Genomic DNA, 20765 nt, shown 5'->3' with positions numbered 1-20765 from the left:
ATTCCCTTTCTTATTGTGTTAAGCATAGTCTGAACTTATACAGAGTGGCCCAAAAATAGGTATACAGTCTTGTATGTTTTATATATGTAGGTCTGTCTACATATTGTTCGGTCACTGTGTATACTTTTCTTCGAAATTTCAACAAATCTCCTTTAACTCGTACTTACCCATTTTTAAACTTTTCAGTTTTAACTTACTGTCACCTATTTTTCTTTCTAGATACATTTCTCAATGTTACTTCACCTTCGCCAGCTCACGATTGCGATCTAACAATTTCTGAATCTTTTATGACCATTGGCATTCAGCATCTTTGTCTTGACATGCTTTAATCTGCCCATTAAACGTAGCATCTCTTGTTTCACTTCCACCATATTGTGGCACTCAGAAGACAGTTCCTTCTCAGGAAACAAGTTTCATATAACTACATACACAACGTAACAGCATTATAACAGCACACCACTTAACAGCAAATATAACATTCATATGTTCCTTCAATTTCTTTACTTCTTTCATATATCTACTTTTAGCCTTCCTCTTCCTCTTCTAGCCACTTTTTTTGGGGGGGGAGGAATGTGTTCCCTCTATCCGTCGCTTGAGACGCATATGCCCGATATAATTATATAAATACCTTAGAAAACAGCAAAACTACTTTTTGTGTAATGTGTATATTAAACTGAAAATGAAATTACCTTGATGCCTGTTTTCTTTTCCACTATAATTCTTCTAATCACTGGTGCCAACAGCAAAAGCATTGCGATTACGATCGAAAAACTAAAAAAAAGTCCGCCTTTTCGTGCAAACTTATTATACACGTAAGGAGGCTGTGGAAATTCCTGGATAAGCAGCTGAAACGAAATAAAATAAATAGAATGTAAAACATAAAACATTTGAAAAACTTACTGAGAGAGTACTGTGTCTCGCAAGCTCATCAAAATCGAGATTTTAAGATTCGGATACACTTGATGTCGATTTGCCTGCAGAAGAATTTCAGGATCAAACTGCATTCTCCATTGAAATTTATCCGCATGGTAATAAACAAGAAACATGTTTCACAAAACTTTGTCAAAATGGCTTATTCCCGTCGAGTCCAGGGAGGTAATGGAATAGTAGCTTAAATCAGAATCAGCACGGATTAACCAGAAGCAGTACGAAAACCTAATTTTAGCTACTTATTAAAATAGATTGGTTAAAAAGTAAAAATGAAAAACTGCAAATTAGACTGTTAAATATTATTTGGTTAATCGATTTCAAAAGTATATTAAAGTATAAGGATAGATGAATAATTTAAAGGTTGTATTATACCTATGTAAATAAATACATTACAGTTAATAGCTGGCGTATATAATTTAATAGTTAGGATGTAATTACAGTTTAATAGTTCACACGTATATGCAATATGTGTAGCATTCACATGCTTTAAAGGTAGTAATCCCAGTGAGAACGCTTCACATTACGAAATTATGGTAGACTTCCAAACAATGCGAATTCAATATTCAAACTTGAAGTACTAGATCTATAACTACTGGTTGCTATAGAGGAATAAGATCATTTGTAGATTATTTTCCTCGGACGCAGAATCCGTATCAGAAAACTTGCTATCTCTTACTAATTTCCTCTACGGAAATTAGCATTAACACGGAAAGTAATAATTGATTACTATTGCTTTCGGTTGCAATAAAAATAATAAAACCAGAGGTGAAATACATATATTCTTGATATTTAATGAATATCAAAAACTGGTTGTCGAAAGCTATTTCCGTTTTATCCATTATGTGATCACTATCCATTATTCAATATGTGTTATCCACCACTTCCGGTTTCAAAAAGTGATAAAAGTAGAGATAAAGTTCATTCTTGGGAAGCTCAATCTGTGTCAAAAATCTCATTTTGTTATCCATTACCATTCTCGCTCCATGAAAATAAGTATTGAAACGAAAAAAAAAACTAGTAAATTCCCACCACTCCTGATTTTGGTAATGTGCTGTAGGTCATGGTATGTTCTCTTAACACGCAAAAACGACCGCAAAGAGATTGCTTTTCGCTGTCTGTTACCGTTTTCGATGTATGACGATAACCGTTGAAACCAGAAATTACTGACTACTACAACTTCAGGTTTAAATAGAGGGTTATGCTATGACATAAAACCTATTCTTGGGACGCTGAATCGATTGCAGAAAAGAACTGCTTTTCGATATATTTTACTGTTTTTGCCTTATGGAAACTATATTAACCGAAAATACAAAATTTTAACCATTTCTCGTTTTTGTACTGTGTTGTGGATAGTAACACATATTCTCTTGAGACCTTATCCTGTTGTGAAAAAAAATGTCTCGCTATCTGTTACTTTGTTTGTTCTATGGCAATAAACTTTGAAACCAGAAATGTTTGACTCCTAACACTTCCAGTTCGATATAGGCTATCTTATGACAATAAGCTTATTCTTTGGACGCTCAATAGATTGCAAAAAAACTGTTTCTTGATATCTCTTACCGTTTCTGCTCCATGGAAATCTTTATGAAAGCAGAAATATTAACAAATTTCAACCACTTCCGGTTCTGGTACAGTGTTGCAGATGATAATAGTATGTTTCCTTAAGATGCTGAATCGACTGAAAAAATTTTGCTCTCTACTACAATTTTTGTGTTGCAGCATAAAACGTTAAAACCGGAAATGGGTAATTTCAACCGCTTCTTGTTTGAACGTGAGGTTAACGGAGGCAATAGAACTTATTCTTGGGACACTAAAACGATTGCAGAAACCACTTCTAATTGATTTTGATTTTGCTCTGATACCTGTCCACAGACAGACGGACGGATATAGCTGTGCTATAGGTCTTTTGATACTTATATATAACAGGGTTGGACATTTAATAATTAGGAATTATACCTGGGATCTTATTACGTATTTGATAACCATCTATAATGTCAATCCGGTTTTACAGCTTATGTAAAATAGGATGGGAGCGCTTTGTATACAACAATGGGGATGGTAAAATTTGACATTTTATGGGCTTGTTTATAAACCAGGTGTAGTTAGATGGGTGAGTAGGTCATGTAGCATTTATTGCCAGAAGGTTAGGGTGGTTGGACTGGTTCGTAGAATGTTTTGGTAACTGACCTCTTTTGGTATCTGAAACATTATCCCTGGCTCCCACAAGCTTTTTCTCTTGTAATTTAATCGATGAACAATTTTTAATTATGACGTAAAACATTAAAATGTAACCCCCTGTAGATACAGAGAATGGTCCCTGTAGCCCCTGTAAAGAATACCCCTGTAGAAACAGAGAATGGCCCCCAGAAGAAAAGAATATCCCTATAGAAAAAGTTCTAATTCTTTCGTATTCTTTTTATTCTCTCGTTTTCATTAAAGACAACTCAGAGGAATTATATTCCGAAATATTACAAAAAATTCATTGTTAAATTTGATTGTGATGTAATAAAATTAAAATGTCCACCTGGCCTTAATATGAGAAAACACTGGCTTCTTAATAATCCAGGACCCTCAAGGCGCCCCCATATGCGAAGACAGTGCTTTTTCAATATTATCCCAGGATCCTCTCAGGGAAGGAAAGGATTTTGAAGTACAAAATACTTATTTATTTTTCATTTTCTTTATTTTTTGTTCGCTTTATGTGAAAGTTCTTGATACTGGTACATATACAGAGCACGTCTTCTTACCTCTTTCTCTCCTGAACTCATGAGACTAGTTAAGCTTTTCGAGGGCTTTTGGAAAACGGTTGCGTGGAAGTTTAAAGTTGGTGTTGTAGGGTAATGACCTTGCTGGTACGTATTGAAACAAACACAAACACAAAAGAAGATCGACGCAGCGGTAGGTGAATATTATACAGTGCCGGCGGGGAATACAATAGAAGATTGGGGCCGCGGTGGGTGAACTTTCCATGTCCGTATACTAAGTGGTAATAGAAAAGAAGTTTGGCGACACGAATGGTGCCGGCACGTGATTACCTTGCGGGTATGAAAATACTTTACTATGGGTTATAGGGGAAATTATATACAGATACATCATTCAGTCCTTTGAGAGAAAGGAACCTTGCCTTCTTAACACTGAAGTATTATCTGATGTTGAAACAGAAATATACGAATCATCGTCAGATGAAGAATTAGATATTAATGGAATAGAATCACCAGTGCTAACAGTTTCAGAAACCCCATCAACATCTCCAGCTGTATTATCAAGAACATCGAAATTTTGGAGTTTAAACTGTGGTTGTAATAGTCAAAAGGTGGAAAGTGAATGTATAAAGAAGGCTATTGAAAAATGTGAATTTTCATTAATGTGAATTGTGTATAAAAAAACTATAATGTGCATTTACGTAATAATAATCTAATTGAATTCATGGAATGTAAGTTAAATATTCTTCATGATTGTACTCATCTTTATAATACAGGAACACTTTCAGCGAAGCACTTATCTCTTGATAAACTCTTAGTGAACTGTCTGAAGTGTTTGAACAAGAACATGGTGAAATCTCATTTATATGCTTTATGCGTAAAATTTATAATCTTTTAAAAAATACAGAATTTGTTGGACAAATTACATCCTTTTTCATTCACCGCACAAATGAAATTTCATCATGCGTAAATCAGTATATTATCGATATTCAAGCTTTTAAAATGTATGATAATGAATTCATAATTAGCTAGTTTTGTTTAACCGCATGCGGTGATATAGTAAATTTCCATTGCTTGGTAAAATCACAAATAGACTATAATTTATTATCGCTAGATTGCCAGAATTCAAATTGTTTGGTTGACATTGAATTTACAGGGCTTGGAGTGGAATAACAAAACACGATATACTGTATCATTCATACGGAACCTTGTATATCAATGTGTAAAGAATTCAACTTTTTACTGTAAAGCTTTAGAGAAATCACTTTTGATTGAGAGAATATTTGCATTAGATAATGTCATTGATTTAGAAACAAAACATTGTCCGTCATTAGATGAATTATATGAAAACATATATAATGAATATTTCTCTTGTACACAAAATTTGTAAAGAAATCAGGATGTGCATATCGTAACGCAGAACAGTTGAATTATTGGTGGAAATACGAAAGATTTAACAGCATAAACTAATGCATGATCATGATTGTAAAAGTTTTCTCAGGAATTTAAAATAAAATACAGGAATGTAATTTTAAAAAATAAAAAATAAAAAATTGTATATATGATAAAAATAAAAGATGTAAATATATAACAAAAAATAAAAGAATAAAAATATTTGTTTTTTTAAATGTTTACATGGTTATAAACGATATCATCATTCTTTTTGGATTTTTTCTCGTTAATCATTTTTAAACACTTTTGAAATTATTGAGTACAAATAATATGATGCAAAAACAATGAAACAAAATATCTGCACAACACAAAATCATCGGCCTGAAATTTTAGATTATTTGTAAAATATATTATAGTATTTTTCACAAAATGTTTTTATTTCCTTGCGAATGTCCATAGCAAGACTATCAAAGTAATATCCTGCTTTTTCTAATCAATGTACAATGCAACCCAATGTGATCCGCTTGAATCAGATGTATCGAGATTAATCACAAGTGCAGCAGGAGGTTCTACCGTTACAGGAAGTCTGTCAATAGGGTAAATCTCAGTAACTCTTGCATCAGTCACTTTATCAGCTAGTAACATTTTTAACAACTCGACACTATATATTATAAAGATTATTTTTTAATCATAGCAAGTATGTAATTATCAATGTTATTCACATGTGAAACATAGTTTTACACTTTCACATATTCTCCATAGAGTAATGCTTCATGAACACTGCACCTATATTGTCCGAAACGATGTTTATTATGTACACATTCGTGAACGTGAAAACTTAATGAAGCATACTTTGGACGGTATATTTCTTCTAAATTTGTAACATTTCTTTGACGAATTTCTTGAAGAGAACATTTTCTAGTTATTCCGTAAGTGTATATGATTGCAGTATTTGAACAATTTGTTTAACGTGTTTCCTTAAGATGTGAATACTGTACATCGCCTTCGTGCCAGGTAATGCCATATATATTCTTACTTAGCTATTTATTTGTAGTTATGATCGGCTCAGATAACTGATTTAAAGGAAATGGTGGTTTAAAATCCAGTTTTGGAAGAGGAAACGTCAGGATTTACGATGGCTAGCTCCTTAACAATAAACTCTTCATCATTATCGTGAAAAGCAGAGAAGTGTATAACAATTCTCATCATACTCAACTGAATAAATTAGAAGGTGTTATCAGTATAAATATTTCTATCTTTGTCTACTTGTGGTAAGGATTCGAATTGTGCATACACAAGGCATGTAACAGGTTCTGTTAAAGTTTCTGAAAATGATACTTTTAAATTTGCAGGGGAATCACGTACTGCATCCCAAGTAATATCATCTAAAGTTCCTCTTGGAGACAGAATAAAAGCATACAGAGCATATCCGTCTGGATATTCATCACGAGTAACACTATGTGAATAATTTGATAATATATACCAGTACCTGAAATCAAAGTATAGTAACTTAGAAGTTACAAGTCGTTATTAAAATCAGGGGTGGGGGTTGGGAGGAAACGATTTTGAGCCGACTTGTAACTGCAGTTTCTTCACGTTAAAATTTTGAAACTCAGGGATTAAGATGTGATTTCCCATTGAAGGCTATGTTAGAAATGAAACCAATAACGAGGCCTTTAGGAGCATTACGCAAGCAGAGATTATCAAGGTTGTAAGACTTTACATGTGCAGGTATAGTATAAGATCTTGTCTCTAATCTTGTCAGAGGTAACTTGGCCGTTTTCGAAACCATTCGCTTATTTAATTGCATAGCTAAATCTGCGGCTACATAAATGCGACGTACATGAAGAATAACTTCCTCAAGTGCAAATTTATGACTTGTATTTTCAGGAGATATTATGCAAAAATTATCTTTACTACGGTGTAATTTTTCACGTAATCTTACTTTATTGGGAAGCATACGACCTAAACTTACAATATCAGTATGAAGACGTCCGTACATTTCAAAATATTATAACGCAATCGTATATATCTCATTGGACAACCCTCATATATGAAAGAGGATTGTGTCGGTTGTTCGCCCACTTCTCTTTTCGTATGGCCTAATTTGGAAGAATTATTCAGCTTAGCTTAGTTTCTAAGCCCTCCCACCTAAACTGAACTGCAAGACTAAAACGCAATAGCGGACTAAATGCAATAATTTGCATATTTCGTGACAAATCGTAACTATTCTTAGTGCCATGTGTTAAAAAGCGGTTAATGTGGTTTTAGTAATGTAATAATTACCCAATCAATTTTTATCAGTAAAGCAAGTACGTAAAAACCGAGCGTTTTTTGGAAATTACCTTTCTTTTTAATAGTGTATCCATACGCGCCTATTGCGCAAAAAGAAAGCAGCACTCACAGGGCGTGATGAGTAGAAGTCCAGCCACAACAGAGAATAAAACACATTCTTCCCCACTCCAGTTTTATTTATTTAGTGGATATGGTAACAAAAATTCACCATGCAACTCATAAAACTCACTTTGTCTCTAATTCTTCTAGTAGAATTATAGCCTAAAAGAAATAAATTTCTATGTTAAAGTGTTTTGTAAGTTTCAATCATACCGAATGACGAAATGCAATAGACTACGTCAACTAGAATAAACCATGGAACCAGCATGTGGGAGGAGTGAAATATTTCAACAAACAGTGCTATAATCCCTCATTTCCAGTGAACAGTGTGTTTACGCCTACGTCTTTGCTTATTCGACTTTCATTACCGTTAATACGCGCGCGGATACGTCGGTATTCGGTCGTCAGCGCTATACGGGGCCACAGTACTACACTCTGAAAAGTATTTTAGTGTTTATAAAATGTAAACTATTATAATAGTTAAAAAGCTTTGAAATATACTTATCAAATATATGTTTTGTGGGGGTTAATATACTAAGTAATCGCGATTAATATGTGAAAGTGTACATGTTATATGATAATATTTTGTGTTAGAAGTTAAGTATTGTGCATGTATTTGTTTCATTATGTTTACAGCTTTCGTAGTGCAACAGCTATTGTTTTTCGCAGAATATATGAAATATGAATATGTATATCGCACTCAACGTTCCCCAAACTTCTGACCGTGAACTGGGTAACCAGAATTGGGACGATCAGATGATTCAGCTGAGGTGAATATATGGATTTATCACTAGCACGGAATAGATTTAGTGGTAGAAATCCATGGCTCGAATCCCGACTTTCACCATTTTTGTTCTTAGTTGGTTGATGTTTACTTGTGTTTGTATCATCAAGTCCAAAGGCTGTTTTCTTTCATAAATCAGTACAAGGACGTTCAAATATCAACCCCAATACTATTAAATCTATTTACACACACAGTAACCTAAAAGAAACGAACCCAAATACCGTTATAAGATTTACTAGTTTTCACTTTATTAGCACCTTTTTGAAAATCAGAATTTGTACTATCTAATTTATTAAAATGTTTTGCAGTATCTTTATACCACATGGCACATGCTAACTGCGTTTCACAAGCATCGTAAGAATAATTTAATAATGTTTCAATGTATGCACGATAAGGATAAGTTCCTGATGAAGAACTAATTAATTTATCATTTAACGAAATGTCAATTTGACTAAATAATGAATGTAAAAATTATTTACTGGTGCAACAATATCATCTTCAGTTAAATTTGTACCATCATCTTATGTAATTTTAAAACGTACATAAACATACAGATATGCAGGATGAATAAATTCCCCTGTTTCTCCAGTAGGTCCTTCTGAGATTAATATAGAAATAGGACGATATTTAGCATTTGTAGTCGCTCAATAGCTGTTTGTGTCATTGATATAGAAAAGAAATCAAATTCGTTGGTGCAACATTCAGAACTATTTGAATTTAGGAGCGCCATTATGAAAAATACCGTTTATGTGTTTACGTCTGGTTGCTGTACTAACTTTAATTTTGCAAGAGCCTTTTGCGTGACCGTTTCTTTCCGCTACAAGTTAGCAACCCTCCGACTTTATTAATGGTTTTTGTGTTTGAACTATCACCAGCTTCTTTTATACGCGCACAAACAGATTCTTTAAATGGACGAATTTCCAATACATCACTCGCAACCTCTTATACCCATTTGTAATGCATGACACCCTACAGTTTTTGCACCTTGTTTAAGAAATGGTAAAGCAAAACGAAATGACCGTTGATAAAAATGCATATGCCGTGATGAAAATATGGTATTCCACGTTCATGGTTATAAGAAACAGGTCTTGATCTCATCTTTATTATTATTTAGTAGATAAGAAGTGTTTAAAATGCAGTGTTACGGTCAGTGTCCCAGAACGAAATGGTAAATTTCGATCTGCGTGATCTTTTAATTGTATTTCGATTGTGTTGAAACAAAATTCTGCAAGTGGAATATAATTAATATCTTCAAAGGTAATTGTTTGAAATTTTCCGTATTTAATATCAGACATCGTTTCTATAGGTAATAACGATGCTTTTGTATCACCTAAAAATTGATTTTGTATCTGTATAAATAAAAATTTGATGTGGATATCCGATATCTATGTATGGTTGTTTGAATCCACAAGATTTGATTTTTCAGAAAAACCTAACGTAGGCGACAATGTGATTCTACACGTTCATCTCATTCAACATGTGAAATACTTGAAAAATTAAATCTTATAAATAGTGATACTGAGTTTAATTCAACTAGTAAATGATGAATGGTTGGAAGATGTCCAATACTAACTTTACTTTTAATGGGTTCTCCATTTTTAAATTTGTACCATATAACCCATTTTCACCATCGTTAACATTATAACATGTTAATAATATGTAAAAACTATCATCAATACTTTCAGAAATCATTTTCGTTTAAAGTGAAGTGTCAAATTTGAAGTTCCAAAACGAAATCGTAATTTTAACACGTGTTCATCTTTTAAGTTTAGTTTTATCCTATTGATTTTTTTTCAACTTTAACATATTGCGGTGTGAGAAACACCAAAGATTTTATATACCCGTGTTGTACATTATATATACTAAGTTTTCGAACGATCGGTCCTTTATTTTGTTGACTGTTTACAATATCAACGCACACATTGTTTTGGGAATACTATAATCTAAATTATTTCCGCGTGTTAATCATGGAAGTTTTACACGTGTTAATATTACATCAACGTTACTAACTTTTGTATATACAACATTTTATTATCAACTGTATTTTCAATAATAAATCCAAAAATATGTTGTAACCCCGGTGTAATACTAATCATACATTGATCTAATTTTAAAGAATATTTAATAACAATTTGATTTTTATTTTAAATAATGTAACATACGAACATTTTCAGGAATCAACTGTAGAATAGATTCAATTGATGAATAATATCATGGTATCATTTTAAGAATATGACGTTCAACTTTATCCTCGATAATATTACTAATTATAGTTTCTTCATTTTCAACATTATAAAACTCCACGCAATATTAATTTGCGTTATAGCAACACCCCAGTCCCCATCACTAAAATCAGAAGGTTGTGCTACTTTAACTCGAAATGATGCTGTAGTGTTATTATCAAACATTTGCTACTTGCATTTGAAGGAAGAGTAACGTAAAGTCATGTGTAAAGTTTGAATTCATTTTGCAGACTCAAAAGAATTTGATCTAATCCACGAATTCATAATTGATGAATATCCCAACCATTTTACATACATTCACCCATCTTTACGTTTCAATACTTTTGAATTAGATAACTTTTCTTTGAATTTATAATTACTTTTTGTAATTCTTGTACATAAAATATTCCTTTAATTTCTTCACCATTCCAAACTTTAAATTTATAAGTGACAGGATCTGATTTAATACACTTATCAACAATATATATATTTCTTTTGAACATTTAGGTAAATATCCTTTTTTAATATATGTTTATATTTACTAACATGGACATAATCACCCGGACTAAATGTACAACTTATATTCCTTTTATTCATTCTATTTCCGTATATTGTTTCTCACACTTGATTCAGATTGGAATCATTTGCTCAGGCAAGTGTCATTTCAATACTTTACTGATATGAATGATTATACTTATCTACAATTTGATCTAATACATGTATATGACGATAAGTATTCTTTGCGGTAAAATAACGATACAATTTTTTAAATCTGCGTTTAAAACGTTTTGCTAAAGCACATTTAATTTCGGAATTAATACTATAATGACTAATTTCGTATTCTTTAAACAATTGTTTTATATTACAATTGTAAAATTTACTGCCTAAATCTGTTTGTACGTTAAACACGGGCAACTTGAAATCTTTTAAACATTTTTGTTTTTGCCTTTGCCATTTCAGGACCTTTGTTTTTAATGAATCACAATATGTGTAACGTGAAAAGATATCAATACAACATAATATATATTTACAATTGTTATCATACTTTGCAATATTTTGCATATCTGGTAAATCCATTTGTAATGTTTCCTTTGGTGTACTAACATAATACTTTTTACGTTCAAATACTTTACGAGCTGGTATATATATCAGCATCTCGGAAATGTTTCTTAATTTTTTAGATAACTTGTTTTACGATGAAATGTTTGTATACTTGATGAAGAATCTGGATTTGAATAATCACATATTTTTAATAATTTTGTAATTTTTTACATACTATATCCTTTCCAATTTTTAAATAAATTAGCTAATGCTGCAGGACTAGGTGATTTTCTTACTTTGCAACTACGTTGTCTACTACTAATACCGCTATTATTATTCGCTTTTGATGCTGATGTGCTAATAGGTGTACCAATAAATTCTTTAGGAACATTAAGAACTTCTAATAAATTTTAATTTCATGAATACCTGTAAGATTTCTTGAATATTTTCTTGTACGAACATCATTTACTAAATCTATATTTGAACCTGGTATTGTTTTTCCTTGAATACGTACTATACCAGACTTATCCCATTGAATTTTATCTGAACTTGTTAACTGCTTTAATAATAGATCTTGTTTTCCTACGTAGTGTTTTCAGTACTGATTGTAAAATGTCTGATACAAATGTTATAATAGAAGTATTGTTATCATGTTGGAAAGTTGTTGTTGATGATGATGATGATGATAATGATAATGATTTTTCTTTTTCTTCCTCTTCCTAAATAATAGGTTATGTAATAGGTTTATGAGAAGATGAAGTATACTGTAAATAACGATGCCAAGCTGCTTGATATAATTTCCACTTTTGTTGTTCACTAATATCACGTTTTAAAATATTATTCATTTCTTCATCTAAACGTGATTGATGTGAATTTATAGATTTAAGATTGGATTGAATTTCGTGTACAGCATTCTATGGAACTGGAATCATTTTACGTAATTCTGACATACTTAACGACTAAAAATACTACTTCCTACTGCTGCAAGAAGTGGTCCCGAAGTAGAAGCGCACCACCTTTTTGTACTAGCAACTACTTTTTCAAAGCCGTACGCTGCTGAGATATAGCACCTAATATCTTTTTATGTCTACGTTAACCTTTCTTCTGTCAAGAGTTTTTTGCTACTTGAGAAATTGTTCTTATTAAATCCCCTGAAGCATTTTTTAAATTTCTTTTCGTTTTGAAACTCATGCATTTGCACTGTTCTAGTGTTGTTTCACCTTCAACATCTTGATGCAGACTAAACAAAAAGTTCTGTATGTATGTCTTTCACGTTAGCGTACACATACATAATTTTATTGGGAAAATATTTGTAGGTATTTGCAATCCATCGTTTGTTTTATGTCATGTAAAACAATAAATGTGAGGTTTATGTGTTACTTCTTCGAACACATTCACGATTTCTTTACTATGCCGAGGCATAATTTGCCTAGATAAACATTGTGTTTGTAATGAATCACGAGGATTTTTAAATACTACAATAAAATCTGCACTTAAACTAATATCACGTCCGTACTTTCCTTTTGGAAATACATTTTTAATAAATACGTATTACAGTTAACTTTTTATGATATAGATACTTTATAAATAAATTAGCAACATCACCATTGGTTTCTGATACTAAATCATCAAGTAGTAATAATGAATTTATTTTAATTTCAAAATTATTCATGTCGGCATTCTCAACACAAAACGTATTTTTGCATTTGCATTTAATTTTGTCATTAATATACCATAACACCATACAATGTCATTAAATTTTATAATAAACATTTGATCACGTTCATTAAGTAAGTGATTTACAAAAGAAGTTCTACCAGCCCTCGAAGAACCAGCAATTAAAATAGTAGAGGGATGTTGATACTTTAGCATCTTTTACTCAAATGAATAGAGCATTTGCTATATATATATATATATATATATATATATATATATATATATATATCAACAGAGGGTGAAAAACAAGAAAAAACTTTTCTAAGAACACGAAACGGTTAAAAATCACTAGGTTATAAGAATATTAAAGCTCTCGAGTTTTCACACCAAACGGAAATATTTAATGCGTCATGCTCATAGAGTGTACTTATGAGCTTTTACAAGAAGCGATTCAACATAAGAAATAAATGAAAAATAAATTAGGAATAAATAAATGTTTAGTATGTTCACATCTACGATTGTTGTTACGAGTTTCTATGTGGAGCGATCCGTGAAATAAGAGACACTAATACAAGTCACATTTACTCATTCGTGGATCTTAACCGTAAAGTACACTTGCACGTATTCCTATAGGTTCATCATCACTTACGTCATATTCCTCAATATGTTTACGTTATTTCTTGACCTCACGGTGTGTCTTTGTCTCTATACAGCTAAAGATGCGTAATCCTGGTCTACGCACAATATTATTTGGATTTTCTATTACTATGGACTAATTATCCAGACGCTAATTTATAGGAACTCCCTAAGTTAATTTTCTGAGAGGTCCTAACGTTTAATATTATCCCCTAGTTTTGAAAATATGCCGAACATTCCCTTGGGCATTTATTAGCCTCATAGCGTAATTTTTTGCTCCTAAACAGATAAATCTTGTAAACTCCCAACCTTCTGGTACGTCATTTGTCACATCACCGAAATAGTTTCCGAGCGGTAACAAAAGTTCCTTATCTTTTTTCTGTAGGTACATAAACTGTTGGTGTCACAGCAAATCGCGCTCTGTCTAGTCCTACAGTCGTCAGTAACTCGTACAGTCTAAGTCTATCTCACGAGGTAAGAAGTGCGGTTAGTATGACATTGCAAAACTGTAAAGGTACGTTTTCAGTTTCAATGTCTCTGTAATTGACAATTAGATGCTCATCATCAATTGGTACCACACTTTGAATTTCGTACCTTGCCGTCGTTAAATACCTAGGAAACGTCCTTTCATCACTTACAATTACAGTCTGTGACATGTCTGTGCGTTGCCCCATTTACCATATAATGAATTGAGATATAGTTTCGCACATCGCCTCAATCCCGGGTGAATCCTAATATTATCAGATTTCAACTGTATACCTTCATGGGCATAATATTCCTCGGTATATTTATGATTGTCTTCTTCCGTTTTATAATAAGCGGGGAAACCAGAGGCTTCCTGCATCATCTGAAGGAAGTAATTCACATCAGATCCGAACAAACCATCTGAATTCTTCTCTTTAGGATCCAGGAGTCCGAATTCCCTTATTTCGTGTATATCGAGTATTTTGTAACCTTTTTGAAGAACACGATGTAACTCTGGAGTACAAAATGTCCCTGTGAGAACACAATCAGTATCACTATGAGTACAATCGTTAGTGTTTTCTTCTCCTATACATGTACGGCAAACACTGAAGAGTAATCGGCCCCCTGCAACGTACTTAAGAATTGCAAAATAGAGGTCTTTTGGAGGCAATATGGAACATTTCAGGACTCCGTGAATACTTCCCACATCTGGAAAGTCTGGCCCCGTACATATTTTAGGTGAATTAACGGCCATAGTTTTACGTGCCATTACCCAAGGGTAAATACTATTTACATACGCTATACATTTATCACTCGTACAATTGACATAGAAACGAAAGAACTCCGTGCGGCCGCTGTTGTAAAAATTCTTGGGAATAAGGAAATCAGGCAGATTAGTACAACGCTCTTGAATAAACCTTTGTACCTCTTTATCCGTCTTTTCGTTATTGGCCCCAGAACATTCCCATATTTCGTATAAGGTTAGACCCACACTTTTTAGGTACCTACAGTGGAACATGGTTTGGTCATATCGTTTCTCCATTGTATTATATGAGTCACGAGCTTCGTTCAGAATGGCATCGTCAAGATTAAAAGGGAAACACTGTTTACAAGAGTGATAGTAACAACCATAATATTCGAAGACAGCATTGAGTCCTTCGTGCCATTCATCGACCTTCTACTTACCAATACACATTTCCCCCTTTATGTTGAATTCCTATCCCTAATTGGTCTTCCATATACATAAGCCATTTCATAGCTTTACTACTATACTTGGTCTCATGATGGAAACGCAACGTGGGAAGTACAGGAATAGTATTCTTAGGTAAGTGGGAAGTACGATATGTCCGCATCGCAAGACTTGTGATGGTGGATGCGGTGATAAAACATTGTAAACCCTCATTTTTCTCTTCGACAATATCGCTAAATTCGATGAGCGCCTCTGTTATTAAAATTCTAACACCATTTTCACAAGACAGCGTTTCCTTCTGCAGGTTGAACTCCTCGCCACTTACCGCACGTTCTTGGTGCCAGCCGTCCAATTGTAGTCTTTCTTCCGTTGGACGCGACTCCGGGTCATAGAACTCAAACACAGGATACGGACCGACATAATTTTGATTTTCTTCATTATTGCTGGCCTGGTCTACTCTTATACGAAGTGAATGTGGGGATAGTAGCAAATATGAGGAGACCAAACTAATCTAAGAGAAATATCTGGAATTTCTCTCTCAACATGCCCCTAAAAGTTAGGCAAGATGTGTAGCATGAACTTCAAGAATAATTTAGTTGTGATCAATGGAAATGTTATTTAACTGAGAGAAAGGCATATTGTTCAATTTATAACAATTTATTGGTCAATGAATTTAGTATTCTTAGATTGACTCGATTAAATATCTGAAAGGTCATGAGGATTGAAAGTAAGGAAATCTGGCGTTAAAAATATCATACCTGGATGACTACTGGTTCTATGATGTCAGGTAATCTCATCTGCAGTACAGCTCGAAATTCTATAAAGCGTCCATGGAAAGATGAACTTGTCACTCGTAAAATATACGTGAATAAAACTCGAGTACGAACTTTCCGAAACTCGGATTAAAATAACTTATCCCGACTCGTTACTAAGGATATAAGTCCGTATCGTAAAGCAACATGTCAGATTACTATTTCGATGTTTGATCTAATGAATGTCAACTCGATAACTCTTAAACTTCTCGTTGACGTCGGATTAATAACTTCTCATTAACTCGCTTCTTATTAACTTCTTATTAAACTCTTAATAACTGATTTCTCTTTCCAAGGAAACGGTTTTATATAATCAAGATATTGAGGTTGCAGATATCGGAGATATTCATGATAACAACATACTCCAGCTAGCACGTGCAAATCTTGAGAAACTCAATTGGGACAGGACATTCTGCTGACCAAAAATCCTTAGAATCTCCAGACACAATCTCTCGGATGATTTAAATTTTGTCAATCTAAGAAATTTTTAAAAAACAAAAAGATACACAATTCTTACAATATCATAGACATTCTGTTCTCAATTTTGAAAGTAAAAACGCTGATCCAATTGTAATTGTTTGACAAACGTAATAACCTCATTGTATAAATTCTCTTGTTAACATAATGCAACTAGGTTGCAGTCTTTGCTTTTTCGTAATGAAATAATAAAGCATCAGCAAACTAAATGATTTTCATGACATGATGTTATTCCTATTATTTGTGTGACATGATTTAATGAGTAAAATGATGATGTGAATAAAATTAATCTACATAACATAAAATATTGTAATATTACCAAAATTGAAATCTAAACCTATAATATCTAATAATATCTCATGAATATTCTAAAGTACCATATGACATCCCATAACATCCCCTGGCGAGTAAAACTTCGACACATTCGTGCTGTTGAAAAATAAAAATAAAAATATAATTTACATGAAAAATAAAAATAAAAATATATATACATTCTTAATATGATATAAATCAAAAGAGATAGATATAAAAATTAATGTTGATGTATGAATATTGCTATTAAAATTGCATTTGCAATATTCAAACGTTGAAAATAATAATACGAAGTAATAAAAATCTTGCAGATAAAATAGTGTTCATTTATATACATTATATATATATATATATATATATATATATATATATATATATATATATATATATATATATATATATATATATATTGTCAAGACCATAGATAATTATTAATTATTGGTTTAGTTTAATTGTAGTATGGTCTTGAGTTTCAGGAGACCTAATTTACTCTTGTTTATCTCTAAAGAGATATGTGCAAAGAATACAGTATGTGTATACTTCAAATTGTATGAATTCTAGTCTATCAACAAGAGCTTGTAATGTTATGTAATAAATTTGTTAACATCCACACTTTTCTTCGGACAATGAGGACATCAAGAAAGTGACATAGTTTCGTGTCATCATGATTGAATTGAGGTTATGAGAATTTGGTTGAATAAGATCTTTTAGATCTGGGACGCACGTGGACGAAAATCGGCCCGAGTGCTGAAACCGTATTACTGGATCGTCAGCAGTTTGAGTTGTATAAAAACCTTTTATTTTATTCAATGACATCATTATCAGAGTAGTATTATCAGAGGATCAATATTAGAGAAGTAGCATTTAAAGTTCTACAATTCATTAAGTTAAAACATTATTAACTTCAAATACTAAGAGAACAGTCTAAGAAGTTCAACGTTGAAATACAACCGACTGCTGTTACTGGTATACGATCATTCAGTGCTTGGTTCGACTAATCATCAACAACAGGTATGTGTCACAACCAAATTCTGTGCTAACCCAATTCGTTATACATGAGTTACACATTAAATTACACTTTCTTAAGTCTTCATTACACAAACAACACTTTACACATAAATGATTACTAGTTCTGTTAAAATACACATGTTTAAGTAGACATTGTTGTTATCATTTTAATAGGGCTCTGGTTGGCCCTCAATCAATGCAACCAGTGGTGGAGTATCCCCAAACTTACCTCTCATATAAATGCGAGTAGATATAGATTTGCTTCATGCAAATTAGATCAATCTGGGGAGCTCAGAGTGCTCTACATATTCAAGTTTTACTAAATTTTATCAAGAGCAACCCAGGTTGGCATGATGGAGATGCTGTGAGTCATTTTGACTAGTGTAACGATCCTAGTAATTAGACGGCATAGTGGAGATGCTGTGAGGTCAGTTTGACTATTGTAACGATTCCAGTAGTAATTTAGGCATGGTGGAGTATGATTAGGGTTCGATTCCCGGCGAAACTAGTTTATCATAAGATTATATAACCACCAAGGCATGGTTGTTTACATCCCGCATTCTTGCTTGATAGTTGCTAAACCCTCCCGCCCACCCTCGCGAAATGTGTAAAACAGTGATGAAGTTAAATAATAATAATAATAATGACTAATTTTTCCATTTGGTAACAATAATTATGTGTGTAGTTAATAAGTTAGAAGTAATCATAAGAATTCCTTATGAATTATTAAGAAATGGTTGTGTTATAAAAGTTTATTTGCCTTATTACATGATTAATACAAAAGGTGTTTGTGTACAAGCTTATACGAAGGGTTTAGAACTATATAATATGTGTATACATATTTTAGAATAAGTATAGTTTAATGACGGAAAGACGAATTATAACTAGAGCACAGAAAGCATTAGAAGGTGTAGACGTAGGAGTCGATAAGTTAGTACGTTTATTAACACCTCCGCGGGGACGCAAGAAGTTAAACGAGGACTGTGTAGTAGATCAGACAATAGGAACACCAAGTTTTAGACCGGGTCCAGTTTCAAATTTTCCAGGTAGTCCTGTATCGGTAAAAACGTTTGATTTCCCACGTGAATTTGAAGAAATAAATCCAGATATAAAAGAAGAAAAACAAGTAAAAATAAATAAGGAACAGGAAGAACCTAAAATAGAATTAGAAAATAAAGATATGGCGACATCAGATAGAAGAGTAGCAATATTTACGGATATGAGTAGATTACCAAAGTTTGACTTAATAAAGGATCAAGACATAGTTGCGTTCTTTGATGAGTTCGATGACGCTTGCGAAATAGCAGGGTACGATGAAGATAAAAGGAAAACACTGCTAACCACAGTTTTCAAAGGTGTAGGTAGACAATGGGTAAAGCTATTTTTGAAAAGAAAAAATGTAGCTGACATTTCCTATAAAGATCTACAAAAAGATTTGATAGAAGAATTTACAAATTCTAATTTTAACCTAGATTTAGAAGACAGGATTAGAGACAGGTTACAGAGAGAAGATGAACCTGTGATAAATTTCGCGTATGATATTCTTACATTAGCAGATAGAATAGACGAGAAAATGAACGATACAAAGAAAATAGGATTAATAGCAGCAGGACTTTTGCCATATTTTATGGAAAAAGTAGGAACAAAAACTTTTGTATCATTAGAAGAATTCTTAGAAGAATTACAAAAAGTAGAGAAAAATAAATGTAAAATAGAAAGGAGACAGAAGAGAGATAATAAAGATAGGAAAGTAACGGTGAAAGATTTATTAAAGAAAATGAAAGAACAAGTAGAAAGTGACGATAGTGATATAGAAATAGATAAGCTATTAATCAGAAAGAAAGAAGACAAAGAAATTAAGAAAGAGCCAGTTAGTGTTGCGCAAATTTCAAAATTAGAAAAGAAAATTGAGGATTTACAAGTAGCATTAACGAATGCATCACAGTTCAATCATAATAAGGATCAAGGTCAGGAGTCAAACGGTAGTCAGGATCAAGGCCAAAATAGAGAACATAGGTCAGATCGAGGAAAAGGATTTAGAGGAAGAAATTTTAGAAATCAGAAATTTCGGGGAAACAATAGAAACTATGACAATAATCAGTCGTATAATGGCAAATATAATAATGGAAATAATAGAGGTCGTGGAAACAATTACAGATCCGGTAACGGAAGAGGACAAAGAAATTTCAGGAGAAATTGGCGCGGAAGAGGTTTTCAAAATAATTTCCCGAATAATTATCAATATAATCCGCAATTTCAGCCTAATTTTCCGCCGCAATATTATCAACAGATACCAATGGTATCTCAACAACCTCCACAGTCTCAGTCTGCGGTACCAACAATGGTTCCACAACAATTAAATGGAGTGACATATTATAATCCAACTACTCAGTCTTTAAACTGAAACAAACTGTAAATGAACGAGGCACATTTACAGGAAATAGAGTTAAGAAGATTAGAGAAATAGTAGCCTCAATAGATTGTGACAATGAAATGGTATTTTTACCAGTTTACATAGCAAACCGAAGAATAAGATCGACAATTGATACGGGATCACAATTGTCAATAATAAGTGATAAATTATTACCGACAAACGCAATAGTCATTCCGGAGAAAACCCAAATTAGAGGCATCACGCAAAATTCATTGACAATTGATAAAGTAGCAATTGTTCAATTTACAATAAATGGTAACAATTTTCACCATAGATTTAGTAAGTTATTTTCAATTTTATATTTATTAATA

The 20765-nt window shown here is 32.6% G+C and overlaps 1 protein-coding gene across 1 annotated transcript in view; it reads right to left on the bottom strand.

Annotated features, from left to right (window-relative positions):
* Positions 1–266: 266 nt before the first annotated feature.
* Positions 267–20765, bottom strand: part of LOC145660858 (uncharacterized) — a 270816-nt gene continuing 250317 nt past the window's right edge. The window contains exons 5-6 of the mRNA XM_081726283.1: positions 690–845; positions 267–395 (exon numbers count right to left, since the gene is read on the bottom strand). Coding sequence (XP_081582409.1) covers positions 267–395; positions 690–845 — 285 coding nt within the window. The remainder of the gene's footprint in view (positions 396–689; positions 846–20765) is intronic.

The sequence above is a fragment of the Thermobia domestica genome, chromosome 9 (genome assembly GCF_964235325.1).
Source record: "Thermobia domestica chromosome 9, izTheDome1.hap1.1, whole genome shotgun sequence".
Taxonomy (NCBI): Eukaryota; Metazoa; Arthropoda; class Insecta; order Zygentoma; family Lepismatidae; genus Thermobia; species Thermobia domestica.
Note: the sequence above shows the minus strand (reverse complement) of the source record. Positions and strands in the feature narration are given on the sequence as shown.